A 16,453-nucleotide genomic window follows, 5' to 3' on the forward strand; every position below is an offset into this window, starting at 1 on the left:
GAACAGAATGTTAACGACGGGCCTCGTAGCAACACTGATTGTAAAGCGCGAGAGTGTTAATGCGCAACAAAATCAATTTCTGCAAATTTTCCATTGGCAGAGTGCTCTCCGGTAGTCAATGAATTCATTCTACAAATTGTATACTTCCTATCTTAGTGTAAACAGGGTATTAACCTTCCTGCACTCATAAAATAAAACGTAGAAAAGATTTCAATTCCCTGATTCAATTCCATCCTTTTTTTACCTCTTTCATCAGAAGAAAAACTTTACACAGCCTTACAGGATGTATTTATGACATAATTAGCACGTAAATGTAGAGCGCTTTTCTCGTCTTTCGACCACTTTAACTATACTCGTCATATTCATTTTTACATTCACACCCATTCATACAATGACGAGAGGGACTAAAGATTCAACTGCCCATCAAGAGTAACTAACATTCATACACATTCATGCACCTTAGGCACAGCTGCGGGAGCAATTTTGGGGTTAAGCGTCTTGCCCGAGGACACGTCGACATGGGCTAGTGAAGCCGGGGATTGAAACTCCCCACTGAGCCACAGTCGCCCCCTCGTGTATCAGCGTTGTTAAATTTGTCAAACACCTCCCACTGGTAGCAATAACCACCCTTTGGCTAATACAAGCGTGCTTTTAAATTATGCCTCGCTTCAAGGCTCGAGGCGAGTTGTTGAGCCCCCTCAGCATGAAAGCACAGAAAAGAACATGTTAACCCGTCCATGGCCTCTACCGTTGGTTGGAAGACGAGAGCGTCACCCTGGAAGAGACAGCATGGACGTTGTGATCAAATCAAGGTGACCAAACATCGTGTATAGGATTTTACTGCTGTGTATGTGATCCTGTGAGGGTCAGGGTGAATCTGAACCATGTGAGTCAGACTTGATCTCCAGGCCTACCGACCGAATGCAGAGAACTACATACCAGTGAAGTTAAGAAAAACGGGTTCAAAGTTTTATTTAGGCTGGCAGCAAGAAATAAAAGATTGTAATGCCTTTATTTTACGCCCGTCTGGACTGATTCAGGACCAACAGAAGTGCCATATAAGCTACATATATGACTTAAAAAGACACAACAATTTGTTATTTTGTCTTTTTTTGTGCATTTAAAAGAAATTAAATTGTGTAGAATTGTGTGTCTTACTACTCTGTCAATATTTACTAAAGTAAATAAGACATTACTTTACAGTTTAATACATTGAAATGTAGTTTTAAGGTATTAAAAAGCATCAAAACACGTGTTTCTGTTTTGCTAGGTGTTCGTCTGGCAATCAACTAAACGTATTTAAATAAATTTGTGAAGAAAAGTGTGTCAAAAATATTGTTAATCAAAATATGTATGAAGTCAAAATGTGGCAGATTTTAGAAGATTATTTGACGTTTAGGTAGTTTAACCAAACACAGTCATTTAATTCCACTTGAGTTAAAAGATGAGATGGCAGTTAGCTGCAACCTAGCTAAGATAGTTACCGTTAGCAAGAGTTTAGCTGGGTTTTTATCTCCGTCATGACTTGATTTAACTACCATCTCATAAGAGACTGTCCAAGATGTCGGCTGATCAATGTAGATAGTTTTAAATAACAGAAAAATCTGTTAGCTGCGGCTATCTCCACTGCTAGCTAACACGAGACACAGCTAAAGACATGACAATACTTTTCAGGTGCTATGAATTTGTTTCCATGTTTTGGAGGGGGATTTCTTTTGTCTTATGCACATCGATTATTTACACCACCGATGAAATTTATTTGCAGCTCAATAATTTCAGGATCAGAGCGTGCAGCTGCAGACTTATTTCTCCATGTCTGACTTTCATGTGCTCTCAGACAGGCAGGACATTAACACCCACACAGCACACTCTCGCTGTCTCTCTACCACACAAACACACCCATGCATACACACATATAAATATATATATAGTTATTAGATATATAGATATACGTCCCAGCAGCACACCTTGATCTTAAGCTTTACAATGACACAGCGTAATCCGCAGTGGGACTCATTAAAAACAATAACCACCTCTAACTCCCAGCCACACGCTGACAATGGAGACCTCTTCCACACACAGAGAAAAACATGCTGAGAATTCAATGAGAGAAATGCACTCTGGGAATAAACACTGACTCATTCACAAGTACTCTAAGCATAAATTACCCAATTTATAAGAGAAAGAGACAGAGAGGAAAAAAACATGTGTCACATAACAAGTTATGTCCTTTCCATTTTATGTCAGCTGACTTTATAGCCAACAAGATTATGTGTATGAATATAACAAAAATTAACGACCTAACAGTGGATAGACACCCTCTGCTTCTAAATATAAAGAATATGATGCAGCTCAAGGCCTGTATGAATCATCTCAGAGCAGGAGTGCCAACCTGAGAGCTATATTTGCCTCTTGCTCATTATAAAGTTTATACTGGCATGTCTTCTGAGTGCAGATCCTGGACCAGTAAATGTGATTGCAGGTGTAAATTGGAGGTGCTAAGACACACACAGGCACACACAAGCACGCGCGCACACCTGAAACAGTAAAATGAGAGCCTTTAATCACTTTCTGTCTCACCAAAGGACACAATTACCACAATGGCTTCTCTAATATGGCGTACTTTGGACACGTGCCATACTTTTCCAAATGACAGCGTAGTGTCTGAGGCGAGAAAAACTCAAGGGTAATGACAATATACAACCGGGCCTGAAAATGAAAGATGCCTCTTTCCTGTGGAGGCATAGGATATCATTAAATATTTAACTGGATTTAAAATTGCATGTTGCTTAAGGGCATGTGTGGAGTCTTTTTTAATGAGTATGAAAGCCATTAAACCCATAATAAATTGAGTGCATTATTATAGTCATAGTGTATCAATCTGGAATAAAACTCATTATTGGGCGTGCAAAAGTTGTTTTTCTGTCCTTACAGTGATAAGTGTGTGTGTGTGTGTTGTGTTTTTTTTAATGAATCTATCAGTTAAGATAAATAGCATCACCCCTCGTACAAGTCTCACAGTAAACACTGCATGCATCGGGCCTGATAGATTATGTAACTTTTCCAGTTGGATCCTCAGATCTCACGCAAGCAGCTCCAACAAAGCACAAGTTGAGGAAGCAGCGAGGAGAAGAAGAAGAGGGCGATGTGCACTCACTTAGAAACACCACAATAATCCATTGAAAACAACTTTTGCGATGTTTGTTTGAATAAACGACCCCCGAGCTAAACCGAGACATCCATGTGGATTTAGCACAAAACACATGGCCCACAAAATGAAACGCAATGGCTTACCAAATTTTCTGTCAGCAAGGGCAGGTGAGGAGCAGAGGCTGACAGCCAGTGCAGCGAGGAGGACGGGACACCACGGAGGAGCCATACCGCTGCTGCTACACACAGGACGGCTAGTCCATCGCACACCTCCGCGAAAACAGCATGATTACCGCCGACTCAGGTGCGAGCTGCTCGGACGACGCTCGGTCTAAAGAGGCATGTTTGGGGAGGAAAACGTAGGAAAAACAATGTAGCAATACGTCGCTAAATGGCAACACAACACAGGCGTTGTTTCAGCACCACAAACAGCAACCAGCTTCAACGGAGGAGCCCCTCCTAAGTTTCTGACGTCAAACACACATGGAGAGGAGGGATGATGCGCGCAGCCTGCAACAGCGCCCTGGACGCGTGGATGGAGGGATGGATGGATGGAGGGATGGATGGAGGGAGGGATGGCGGAGGAGACAGGAGGTTAGATTGAATGATGACTGCCCGGAAACCGTGAGAGCAAGACCAAAAAACACACATATAAAGGAAGTTTACATCTTTTTAATCAAAAATAATAACCTGTAATAAAATGCAAATGTATGTATTTCTACAGCATTCCCCCTATTGGCATGTTTTGCTGTGAAATTTGGAACATACATTTATTTTTCTCGAATACATTAGATAAATTAAAGTGCCATCTATGGAAGCCCATTTCCGCCACAAAAATAAGTCAAAATTATGACAACAAAAAATAAGTCATGTCATTTTTTGTGTCATAATTATGACTTATTTCTTTGTCATAATTATGATTTTTTTTTGGTTGTTGTCACAATTATTACTTCTTTTTTGGCATAATTGACTCTTTTTTTGTGGCGCAAATGGGCTTCCACAGTAACCAAACCAACACCTTGACGTACATAAATATACCAAAAACAAAAAGGTCCACAACTGCTGCAGGAAGTTTGGATGGATTAACTTGACAATAATACAAATATGACACAAACAAATATAAATACACACACACACACATATCTATATGTATCCATCTATGTGATATGAATAGGGATAACACATACTACAAGAACTACATAGTACCACAATGAGTCAATATTATATTAATAAGTCTCTTCAATGCACATAATAACTTCTTTACTGTTCTTTCTCACCTCAAGTGTGAGGTGAGAAAAATCGTGGCTGTATCTGAAGCCGCCCCTGCCTATGGATCGTGGTCCATGCCTACTACTCATTATTATACAAATAATTTCTGTCAAATTCATTGAATGTGCTGTAACTGTGTTATGTTGTTCATTCATGACATCTTTTGCTTCTGTCCATCTGGGGAGAGGGATCCTCCTCTGTTGCTCTCCTGAAGGTTTGTTCCTTTTCTCCCTGTTAAAAGGTTTTTACTATCTTTATTTGGTGGAGTTTTTTCTGATGCGGTGTGAGGTCCCATGACAGGGATGTCTGTGTCCAGGCTGAAAATGAAACTAAATTACATGATCCGCTGACCAAATCTAGTGAATGTTACCTCTTCCAAACGAGACCTGCAATCAATCCAACACATTTTTTTTTAAAGAGGAATGAATAATCAAAATGTAAGTTAAATACTTCAGAACAGTACATTTTACTTGCACTACTCTGCTTTCAGCTATCAAATAAAACCATTGAATTTGTGTACATGGGTTGCACAATCACTAATATTGACTGAAGTAAACCAGCATGCGAGTTCTCAAAATAGGAACCACTCATCTTTAAGAAGAAAGGTAGAGAGGATGATTTATTGCTTGTTTGTCCAGAGTTATTACAGAGAAAACCGCTGTGCAGTCTGAGAAAGAAATAGCCATCACGTTTAGGTTGATTGATACGGATTATTTTATTCTTAATAAATGTGAGCTACAGCCGACGACCAACAGATACATAAACATACATAGTGAGACATGAAAAAATATATGTATTTCATATGACATTGTAAAAATAAAATAAAAAAAGCGAGCAAATAGTTTTTAGACGAATACCACTCAATCTAAGAAACGGTATCCATGGGGTTCCACATCGATAATTATCAAAATATTTATCAATGCACAAAGCCTGAGAGACAAGACTTGAGCAATGTGTGCCATCAAGAAATAAATAAACAAAGAGAAGAGGAGCCAATCTGGAAAGACACGCTAACAGACAGTCACTTGTCCTCAGCTTTAGATTTCAATCCAAACATATTGTTTTTAAAAACCCTGGCCAGTGGAGTTTAAATATTTGAGTGTGTTATTTTTGTCTGCCAGCAACTGAAAGTTTGTCACGCTAACAGCGAAGCAGACGTTATACTGCTCTCCTCGGCTTCATAACATACAAAATGTAAAGCTGATATTACCCATCAAACAGGTCAACTCATAAATCCAGAATTTCATTCAAGGTCTTCACGGAGGATTCGTAAATAACCCTGTGGCAGGAGGGGATAAAAAGGTTAGCCATGACAGCTCATATACCACAAATCAATGGATTTATTGATTTACAGTTTATCTGAGAAAAAAAACATCAGAACTGTCTTATGTCCGCTCGCTTACCTCTGTATGTCTCTGGCGTCTTCCGATGCGACTGCATGCTTGTGAATCTGCCGCTGGACAGATGCGGCTGCGCTCTTCAAACCGGCTTTAGACTGCCCGGCTAAAAGTGTCACACATAACATACTGTGATTTATCTTTACGAGCAAAACAAAAGAAAAACATCATTTAATGTGCCGTATTTTTTTGTCTTTAAATGACATCGGGGAAACAAAATTTCTAATCTAAATTCATATCATGTAAACTCACTGTGTCTGACGACCGCCAGGACGTGCAGGGCGGCAGCCAGTTCACTCAGACTGCTGATGGCCTCGGAGTCGAAAGATGAGCTGACTTCTGTCAAAAATGCCCTGGAGGATACATTCAAAAGCAAAATCAGGCTATATGCATTACATTTACTTCATGCAAATGTATTAAACTCTCTAAAAGAACAGAGAAATGACGAACCTGGTACGTTTTAGAGTGAGTAACAGAGGTTCTTTACCTGGTAAGAGAGGAGGACTTGAGGATGATAGACAGGAGGATACTGGACAGAGGAGGCATGTCCTCCACTGACTCTGGGGTGATCACCTCTTCTGGGTGGGTAATCTTTTTAAAAACAAGAGCACAGCATCATTCATCGTTGCCTTAATTGAATTGCTTGAGTCGCCCATTGCGTCCAGGACGTGTGCGATGTTGGGAAAAGGCAAACGCTCCGGCAGGTGTGTCGTACCTTCTGAAGCAAATGTCTCTTTTCCACGATGACGACGGCAAAGAGAGTAGAGAAGACGCCGCAGAGAGGCGTCCAGGTCTGTGCCACCTGGAGGAAGCCTGCCAGGCCGGGAACGGCTGACTGGCAAAGCTAAGTCAGGGCACAAAGAAGGAGATGTTTTTAACACGAGACATAAAAGAAGAAGAGACGTCTAGTAGAGAAAGCTGTACGGTGCTGGAATAATATAGAGTACTGAAAGAAATGAGTCCAATCGTCTACGTACTAGTTTTCCCTCCTCTGGCTCCTTCTTAAGACGGCGAGCCAAGAGCTCTATAATCTTCTGGAAGATGTTGGCCACCACACCCATAACGACAGTGGTTGGCTCGTCCTCATTTCCCTGAGCCTGGTTGCTGTTGTTGTTTTCCTCGGGTACGAAGCCGTCTGCCACCTCCTTCAAAATCAGCAGCACTGCAGGAATACACAGGTAGCCTGTCTCTGGAAACACAATGGAAAATGCCTCGGTCAATTCAGGGAAAGAAACAAGCTCACGTCTTTCAGTTCTACAAAAGCCGTGCGCTCGAACCCTCGCTGTATCTTTCACCATAAAAGACTTTTGAAACACTCACCTGAGAGGAGGGTGAGCGAGCACAAGTGGAGGATCTGACCCTGGAACGTCTCGTCGGCCAAACCCACGAGTAAAACATCTCGGCACACCGACAGGAAACTCTGGTAAAATGCATCGCGATCATCACGGTGAAGAAAAATGTTATACTCCTATACGTCATACTCCAAAAACACAACACTTATTAAAACCCACAACAAATAGAGATGAGGCCGAGTCTTTGGGGAGCTACACTTCAGTACAATGTTCATGTCTATTGCTAGCTGGTGCCCACACACACACACACACACAGACACAAAACACACAGAGACAGCATTAATAAGACAGGCACTAAAACAGGGTTATTTTCAATATCTGTTCGCAGCAGTCATGTGGTGACAGTGGGAGAGTAATGGCACAAATAAAGGAGGAGAAAAAAAGCCCATTTCAGTGTGGCAGTATGAGCATGAGCGGGCATGTACATGAATGTGTGATGAGGAGTCTAAATTTACCGAGCAGAACTGAAAGTCCTGGAAGAAGGAGGCAAAGAGGCTCCACAAAACTTAATGTTTTAGATAACAACACAACTGTGCAGAGGCTGTGTGTTAGAGTGAGACACACAATCTAAAATGGGCAATTTATTAACAATGAGATGTGATTTAATTTGCAAGAAGCAGAGAAATCATCTCGCACGTACTGACTTTGCAATTCATAAAAATGACTATACGGCAAAAAAAAAAGGATTCTGAGGAGATACAGATGCACGTCCATTGTGGCACTCGCAACCATTCATCCACATCCATCTCACGGTGGCTGCCCAATTATGTTTGGTCTCCACAGGCGTCACAAATACTACACATATACTTGAGGGTTTTCAATTTGAGGTGATGGTGATCGGTTGGTCAAAGTTTGTGATGAGACATAATGACAAAGACAATAATTTACTTCATCACATTACCACAAATACAATGTAATGTGCGGCAGTAATATTCTATTATGAAAATGTAGCCACTTCAGAAGTGCACTGGAGAAGTGTGTCTCAGCTCTCTCAACGCTTTCCCCCTATTTGCCCAAATTAAATGCCGGCTCCTAATGCAGCCCTGGACATTCAGCGAGTTTTTGGCTTCCCTAATTATAGTCTGGCAAGGCTCAATAGAATATGCCCAACACGTATTTGTCTGGGCTTAATTAAGTCTTTTATTGGACGTTTCCCAGTTTAAAGTCCTTCACTGAAAACATGAAAGTTGGCTTTTCGGAGCTTAATGTTTACATTAGTAATAATAGAGCTCACCTCAGTTATCTGTGCAGCAAGTGGCTGAAACTTCTCTGAAGCCTCCTCCTCATCGTCCTCCTCATTGTTGGTACGTTTAGCGAGGAAGGGCAGCACCCTCTCAGCTACCCACGCCGCCACATGCTCCAGAGAGAGCAGGTATTCTCGACCCTCTGAGGACTAGGATGGAAATAAAAGGTTTCATCTTTTTTACTTTTTCCCTTTAACCTTGTTGATGTAGTTTACAAAGTAAAACACAAACTACACCATTTAGTCTCGTCCGAAAGTTACTGGCTCACAGAATGGAGCCATCTGGGAAAATGTGGGCAATAGAAAAATGGTCAGCGGGCTCTTCACCACCTCAACACCCACTGTTGGGCGATTACTTTCAATATTGACTTATCATTTGGTCTGTAAAAATAATATAGTGATGTTTTCAAATGTTTTGTTTCATATTTCCAAAAAAATGTAAAAGTTTACTTTAACATATAACAAAGACAAACAGCACCGGCCGTTAGAGAAGTGGGGCCTGTGAATGTGTCAATGTTAACTCAAAAAATGACTGAAAACATGAATTGATTATCAATATTTTAAAATCTGGATGAATAAAAATGATTTAAAAAAAACGATGAGAAGTAATGTGTGCAAAAGTAGAAACTCACAATGTGTTGCAGGTGTGCACCGAGGCGTCCGTGATGCTTGAAGACTTTCAGTGACGTCTCCACGCTGGGGATTTTGGGATCTTGGGTGGAGGAGCTGAGGTGAGCGTACAGCACCGACTGTTGAGGCAAATATCACACGTCACAGGAAAGCTGCTCCTCGAGGCGGACAGGTATACTGATGAATGCTATCCAACGTACTCTCCAGTTTCCTAGAACAGTATGGAGGTGCTTCAGAGGTTGCGGACCAAGAGCCAGGACTTCCTCCCGTGCCAACGTGTGGCAGAACAGGTACTCCAGGTAAGCCAGTGCCAGGTCTGGCTTGGCCTCCACCGTCTCCTGGATACGCACCTTTCGTTTGGTGTTGTCCTGAGGCTGAAAGGAAGAGGACTTTTTTTTACAAAGAGCAACAAGGGTCGCGTGTTTAGATGAAATCTCTTACTTGGTTTCACAATAACTCAGGTGCTTTGGTGTGGCGTTCACTGACCCCTTGCTTGGGCAGAGGCTCAGCGAGCCAGTCGGTGATGAGTTCCAGGATGTCGGCAGCCAGGCCCCAGCTGCACATGCAGTCCACCAGCTGGCCGTACTGCGTTGGCGCTGCTCCCGAGTCCATCCTCCTCAGCCTGGACAGGACGCCACAGCTGGGAGCGGGACGAGAGCGGCGGCTTAGACGGCAAAACAAAAGAGTAGAATGAGGCGGAGAGACGGGGAGACGCGTTGCGGCTTACCTGAATGTTGGAACTGCAGCCGGGGGCATAAAGGAGGCCATCTGTATGAGAGGAACGGTGCATCGCTCATCCTGGACAAATAAAGCAAGAACGTCTTACAGGACTTGTTGATTCATGGAAGAAAAAAAACAAAGTACAAATGAATACGAGGGAGGTTGAAGTACCTCAAAGGCCTGGAAATACTTGGACATGACGTTTCCAAACTTGGCGAAAGTGTACTTCTGGGCCTCTTTGTTTTGTTTCAGGGACTTCTCGACACTTCTCCACAGGATGACCACGATCTCCAGCAGACTGGACACGACGGCCATGTCTTTCCCCAACAGCGGTTCAGCCTGCTAAGATCAAACTCATGAACTCAGACGCACAGCGTACTTTTTTTCATCTTATCTAATGAAGGTTTAATTAAAGCCTTGATTAGGCGGAGATGCGTAACTTCAGGCACTGCCTTGGCAAAGCGTATCGAGCAAATCAGCGTGGTGCGAGTGTGGATCAATAAGGATTCAAGCAGACAAATTATGTAGCAGCAGTAACCTTGAATTATGTATTTTATCGTAATTAAATAGCGATAATATCAACCTTTTGTCTGCATTTGTGGTGACCTTTTTAAAAATACAAAATGTTAATTGATTGCTGGTTCCAGCTTTACAAAGCTATATCCTCTGTATATGATTGTAAATGACATCTTTGAATATTTTACTTTTGCTTTCACAGAAGAAGCAATTGTAGGACAACACATTTAAGATATGTAATACTTTTAACTCATTTTGACGTCTTATAGACTCCGCATATTTGTCAAGGTTTAATTTGTGGATGTAACTATCTTTAATGAACAACTAAATCAAAGAAATGATCAACGTCTCCGTCTTACTGCGCTGTTCTCCTTGTTGCTGTCATTAATCTCGGAGACTTCACAGTCACTCTGGATACAGCTGTTCAGGGCACGGCGAATGGCCAGCATCATCTTTACTGCAAGAGAAGGCAAAACGATGGATGAATGAACTACAACAGCAACATGCAATTTGTTTGTTTTTTTTGGCTAGTCTTTCATGAGGCTTCCAAAAAAGTCTGCCCCGTACACGCAGCACTTACTTATGTTGGTGGGCGCTGTGTGTTTGTGCACGTGCTGGTAGAACTTCCTGGCAGCCATGGGGTTCATCTGGATGAGGGTGATGCAGCGAGAGCACCACTCCCTCTCCGCCTCGTTGACGGGGAAGAAGGACTTGAAGAGCAGATCGACAACGCGCTTGGAAACCGGAACGGAATCGATAGCCAGACGGGCCAGCAGGTGGTCCATATTGCACACGTCCCAAAACTGGAGAGCGGTACACAAGAAACTTTCTTTTTTTTTTTTTACACTTGGCATTAACTTGTATCTTATAAGTGAATTGTGTCTCAATGTAATTTGGCTAAATACCATCTGGATCTGAACCAAGCACGTAAATATATCTTCAGGATCACAAGTTTATGACTGAATCTGCTTGCCAACTATTTGATTTGTGGGAACATCATTGTTTGAGTTGCACATGGAGGCATATTTTACATAGTCAAGCTTCTATGTGTATTTTAGAGACGGGTCAGTTTTGTTCCAAACAATTGTATTCACCATCTCAAGTAATGCGTTTTCCTTCATTGTTTAAGTGGGGAATACATCATTTCCAGGGTCTTAATTGTTAATATCATACATAAGTGTGTATTCTGACTTTTACCTTATTAAATAGGCTGACTCCTTGCGCCTCTGTTAGGGGCACCAAGTCATCAACGACTGTTCGAGAAGCATTCCCGGCAATCGTTTGGGCTAAAAACAAGCCCTACATAGTTTTAAGTGTACCTACCTTCCCTTTAGCCTTTGTTGTGGCTGAACAACTGACATGCATAGAAACGTTTGGTTTCATTTTTAACCAGAGCATCTGCTGATTATTATTATGATGCACCAAAGTTAGGCTAGAATCGAGATGAATAAAGATGTGTTGTCTTCGCCAACTATCTTGACTGAAATGGAGCCAAGAGGAGCAACGGAGTGAGATTCAACTTTTTCTTTTTGGAAAGGGAGAGGGAGACACTCCAAACGGAGCTCTGCACTATACTGTGTGCACTTGTATGCTTTGCAATGTATTATATTGTTGCATAAAGCAGAAAGAAACCCTACACATACAGTACCTTGGCAGCTCGCACCGCCTTGACCTTGATGAGCATGTCCAGGAAAGCGATGCGGACTTTCTCAGAGTTGTCATGAAGGCTGTATTTGAGGGTTGGCAGGAGCTTTTCCAATAGTGGATGGCTGAGAGCGTTGTCCAAGACAATAGTCAGACACTGGGGAAAACATTACACAAACAACAAGTCCTTAAATATTCTGTTTACTGCCAATAAAATCAGCTGCGCTAATTATGTGTGCAGTGAATACCACATACAATCTGGACAAGAACAGCCTAATTATTGTAATTTCTAACTTAACTTGGAACAACCAGTTTCTTGAACATCCTGGATATGAGATTATATAATCGTAATCTAACTTTAAGAGGCTCCCCGTATTGATAATCATACTGGACATCAGGACAGACCTTAAAAACTGAGCAGCGGACATCGGGGGAGCTGCAGTCAGTCGCCAGGTCCATCACCAGCTTCTTCAGGAAGTCTGCGACGATTGTGGGAGGGAGGAGCTCCCAGCACTTGGCCAAGATCTTACAGACTCCCAGGATAGCATTGCAGCGTACGGTAGGATGAGGGTCATCAAGGAGGCTCTGAGGACGACAGATGGGTGGTTGGAATAGTGGAGCCTTTTGCTCATTTCAAAGTGTCTTTGTGTTGTGGATTTGACAGCATTAGAAATAAAAACACTGTGTAACCATATATCTCTAAGTTTCCTCACAACAAAAAGTAAACAAATGTTTTGAATCGTTCTCACCATTGCCATGTCCAGCTGCTTTTGAATGGCCTCATCTATAATCTGGTTGCTCTGATCCGGGTCGTGGACTGGGAAGGCCTCAGTGAAAAGCAAAGTGGCATTTGCGCGCACCTCAAAATTTGGAACCTGAAGAAATCGACCGTAAACACATTAGACTGGAATAAAAGACTAAATTGTAATGAATGCAGTTAGAGTTATGTGTCCGTACACTTAAAGCTTTCCAGAGAATGGGCTTGTAGAGATTACAGAGCATCTTGTCCAACTTGTTACAGCCTTTCCTTGAGTGGAAATAGCTCAGAATCTGCATATGAGAGCAAGGAGACCAACAGAAAGTGAGCAAACTGTGCACATCACAACTTTAAATGCTGGGGGAAAAAATGAATCAGGCAGCTGATAAGTCCACCTGGCGGACTTTGGCGTGGACAGGAGATGCTCTACGAAGGAAGATGGCATTCTGCATAAAGTCCTGAATGCACGAGCTCTCAATCTTCTCCAGGAAGTCCCCGCTTGCCTTCTTCCATGCTCTGAAGTAGATCTCCATAATGTGAGTAGTCATGGTCCTGCACAGAAAAACGTTGTCGTAAATTACATAATGTCAACATTGTTTGGCGTTACACCTAAACGGAAGAAAGAAAGTGTCTTACTTGCTATAAAACTCCAGCTGGTTTTTAATGGTGCCGTGAATAACCCAGATGAAGTTGACGTTCCAGCTGAAAAGAAACACCAGGAATCGCTTTCCCTGTGAAAATGTACACGTCATCAGGCTGAAAGACGAAACCACGACAATCAAAGCAGAGACTCAAACATACGCCGTAGCTTGATATCGCTCTACTCACATCATCGTTTCTAACATAATTAGGGCGATGAAAGCACTGGAGCAACAGGTCGATTATCGGCTTGTTTTCTTCTGATGTGTAGTCCAAACTCAACAGCACGTCGTGGAGACTCCAGACTCTTTGGATCTCAACACCCTGCCAACAGAGAGAAAGCATAAAAGTTTACAACAAGAATATGACAAAACTACTGGAACTGAAAACAGCGTGATAACCTAAAGGCCACAGAAAAAGGTTCATTATTGATTGATTTGATGCATAACAGGACAAATACTGACAGGTTTCTTCAAAGTGAAGCTCTTCTGCAGAGAGATGAGGAAAGCAGCGCAGCCAAACAGTTCTTTCTCCTTCAGTCCCTTCTTCCACCAGGCCTCGCACAGCGTGTGGATATGGAGCTGCAGAGGAGCCTCTGAGACCGGCAGTGACACCAGAACACCTGAGGGAAAGACACAAACATCACCATGAAGTAAGAACACATTGGATCTACCTGAAGCCACATCCATTTAGCGGAGAGGAAACTGACCGTGAAGCCTGTGGGCAATTTCCAGAAGGGCGCTGTAGGCTTCACCGTCTTCTAGGACCTTTATGGACACGTCAGCCACAAGTGTCACGCCATCCACAACGGCCATGACATGTGCCTGAAGGGGAAAATAACAGTGGATGTCACCAAAAATGTTTTGATTTATAGTTTAACACAAAACTAAACAACAGATTATCAAAGTTAATGTGCTGTTCCAACTCCTCCCCTCTGGTAGCCGCTACCGAGCACTGCATGCCAAAACCACCAGACACAGGAACAGCTTCTCTCCACAAGCCGTCACTTTGATGAACAATTAATCAGACACCTCCATCTGCACTACTTGCACTATTACCACCTTTCTGCACTAATATCCCAAATCCACTGTTCATATGTATGTATGTATATATATATATATATATATATATATATATATATATATATATATATATATATATATATATATAAATATATATATTATTCAAAATATATGTATATGGTACATACTAGTTAAATGGTAATGTTGAGGCTGTGTTTCTGTGTTCCACTCTGTTGTCTTTTTTTATATTTCACTTGTTTATTTGTACATCATATGTACATAGAGCACAGAACATGTGTAACCGAAGCCTAATTCCATGTATGTGTACAAACACATGGCCAATAAAGCTGATTCTGATGTCACAACTGTACATAAACTCACAGGGTCCACATCTGACTCCACTTCCATGCCGTCTTCATCGCCCTGCGCCCAGCGCTCTGGAGGCAACTCCTGCAGGACATCCCGAAGGAGCGAGTCCAGTTTCCCCCAGAGAGTCAATCTCTGTTTCCTGGACATCTCCTGCACCACCTCCTCCACATCGAACGGCTCCGTTTTGTCCTTCTGCTCAGCGACACGGAGGAGAGCGGGAGAGAAACGACTTGAGACATAGAGGATGGACACACTGACAGATATAAAGACATTTCTGACTGCCGTACAGCATCTTAATCCCACCTGGAAACGACTTAAAGAAAATAAAATAGCTCTACTTTGGATGACCAATAGTTATTAAGTAAAATACCACACTTTTTCTTATAAATAGCTGTGTTTTTTTTGGTTTTCATGTGTTCGACAGTGCAGAGGGGACTGTGATTTGCAGAAAGTGTCAAACCAAATCACATTTAAGACCAAATTTTCTAAACTACATAACATCTCCCAATGTGTACCTCAACTGCAGTTCACAATTAATATATATATTTAAGGTCACCAGTTTTATAACAAGCTACAACTGTTTTTTAGCTTCATGCCGAGATGTGTGATCATATTTAGTTTACTTCTCAAGTATTAACCTAGTTTTTTGTGACACAGTTAATACGTTACGCTTTATATTTACGTTGCTAGAAGTGACTCACGTGAAGCTGGATGAAGTGGAGGAAGTCCTCTACTTTCTCCTGGCAGGCAGCCTCTAAAAACGCGTCTCGCTTCGACATGTTTCCGACGTGAAGAGTCACAGTAAACCTGCAACGAAGAAAACAGTAAACATAAACGAGTATGTGTCGATACTTCAAGCAAACCAGGGTCTGAGTAACTTCACTGTAACAAAAAACAAAACAATTATGGCAGCCCGTTTTGTCGCTACTGTTAAAAATGTTATTTTTAAAAGTTAATTTCACTTTTTTCTGTTAGTACTCAAAGTATTGATACTTATAATCACGGTAGTAAAAATACCAACCAATAGCTTCGTCATTTACCTTTTTATTTATAATTGTGTGAGCCGACAAAGCGCTGGATGACAGCCTCCCATAACAACAGCAAACCCGCGCAAATTTGGATTTGTTGCGTCATGACGTCATGCGTCGACTCGCACCATGTGACGTAGTGTTGTAATTTGCTTCCACCGCCAGTAGATGGCGACAAGACACTGCATATATTTCACAGACCTGTGGCGTATTTACCAGATCCAGGTCTTTGTCTTCTATGCTTTATTTATTATATTGAATATCTGCCTTATCGATTGCACCCCAATCCTCAAGGGAAATTATACTGCAGTTCAATGTTTTGCGCTAGAGGCCCTTCAGCACCAACCTACTCATGGTATGCATGTGGTGGAAAGTACACACACACAAACGCCAGTACTCCACAATATTTTCTTTTCACTCCACGTCATATATTACATATATTTAGTTACTAGCTACTTTACAGATTAAGATTATTAATACAAAACAAATAAAACATATTATAGATCATTATACATTCTGAATAATGAATCACCTCTGACCAGATCCTCCATCAATAGAAACATCAACATCAAAATCAATAACGTTCGCACCGCTTTGTTGTTTATATACTATATGTACACACTTCATGTATTTTGCATTTTGTACTTAACATTTTCTTAAATGTCTTCTACGTGACTCTGCTTGCTGCTGCCACAACCAAATTTCCCTTTGGGGATG

At 41.8% G+C, this 16,453-nt stretch overlaps 2 protein-coding genes across 4 annotated transcripts in view; both read right to left on the bottom strand.

The window, feature by feature from the left end:
- ptprn2 (protein tyrosine phosphatase receptor type N2) overlaps window positions 1-3,655 on the bottom strand; it is a 113,306-nt gene extending 109,651 nt beyond the window's left edge. The window contains exon 1 of the mRNA XM_068581535.1: window positions 3,295-3,655. Within this exon, the coding sequence (XP_068437636.1) occupies window positions 3,295-3,379 (85 nt within the window). The 5' untranslated portion in view covers window positions 3,380-3,655. The remainder of the gene's footprint in view (window positions 1-3,294) is intronic.
- Window positions 3,656-5,115: 1,460 nt separating this feature from the next.
- ncapg2 (non-SMC condensin II complex, subunit G2) lies at window positions 5,116-15,817 on the bottom strand. Of its 3 annotated transcripts, none has more exons than XR_011077776.1 (27): window positions 15,749-15,817; window positions 15,410-15,515; window positions 14,721-14,900; window positions 14,027-14,141; window positions 13,782-13,939; window positions 13,507-13,641; window positions 13,315-13,409; window positions 13,074-13,230; window positions 12,879-12,971; window positions 12,671-12,796; window positions 12,327-12,506; window positions 11,926-12,078; window positions 10,858-11,080; window positions 10,637-10,734; window positions 9,933-10,103; window positions 9,769-9,839; window positions 9,528-9,681; window positions 9,242-9,415; window positions 9,044-9,160; window positions 8,403-8,561; window positions 7,137-7,236; window positions 6,794-7,005; window positions 6,532-6,660; window positions 6,304-6,407; window positions 6,069-6,169; window positions 5,823-5,956; window positions 5,116-5,698 (listed from the first exon to the last, which is right to left on the bottom strand). XR_011077776.1 is itself a non-coding variant. In XM_068581721.1 (27 exons), the coding sequence occupies exons 2-27, from the start codon at window positions 15,485-15,487 to the stop codon at window positions 5,647-5,649; spliced, it is 3,432 nt and encodes a 1,143-aa protein (XP_068437822.1). In that variant the 5' UTR covers window positions 15,488-15,515; window positions 15,749-15,817; the 3' UTR covers window positions 5,116-5,646. The 3 variants fall into 3 exon arrangements, 2 of the variants coding, with proteins under 2 accessions (XP_068437822.1, XP_068437821.1); XM_068581721.1 differs by having other exon boundaries at window positions 5,823-5,922; window positions 9,933-10,100; XM_068581720.1 differs by having other exon boundaries at window positions 5,823-5,922.
- Window positions 15,818-16,453: the final 636 nt, after the last annotated feature.

The sequence above is a fragment of the Clinocottus analis genome, unplaced genomic scaffold, assembly GCF_023055335.1.
Source record: "Clinocottus analis isolate CAN_PGR_092001 unplaced genomic scaffold, fCliAna1.0.p SCAF_18, whole genome shotgun sequence".
Taxonomy (NCBI): domain Eukaryota; kingdom Metazoa; phylum Chordata; class Actinopteri; order Perciformes; family Cottidae; genus Clinocottus; species Clinocottus analis.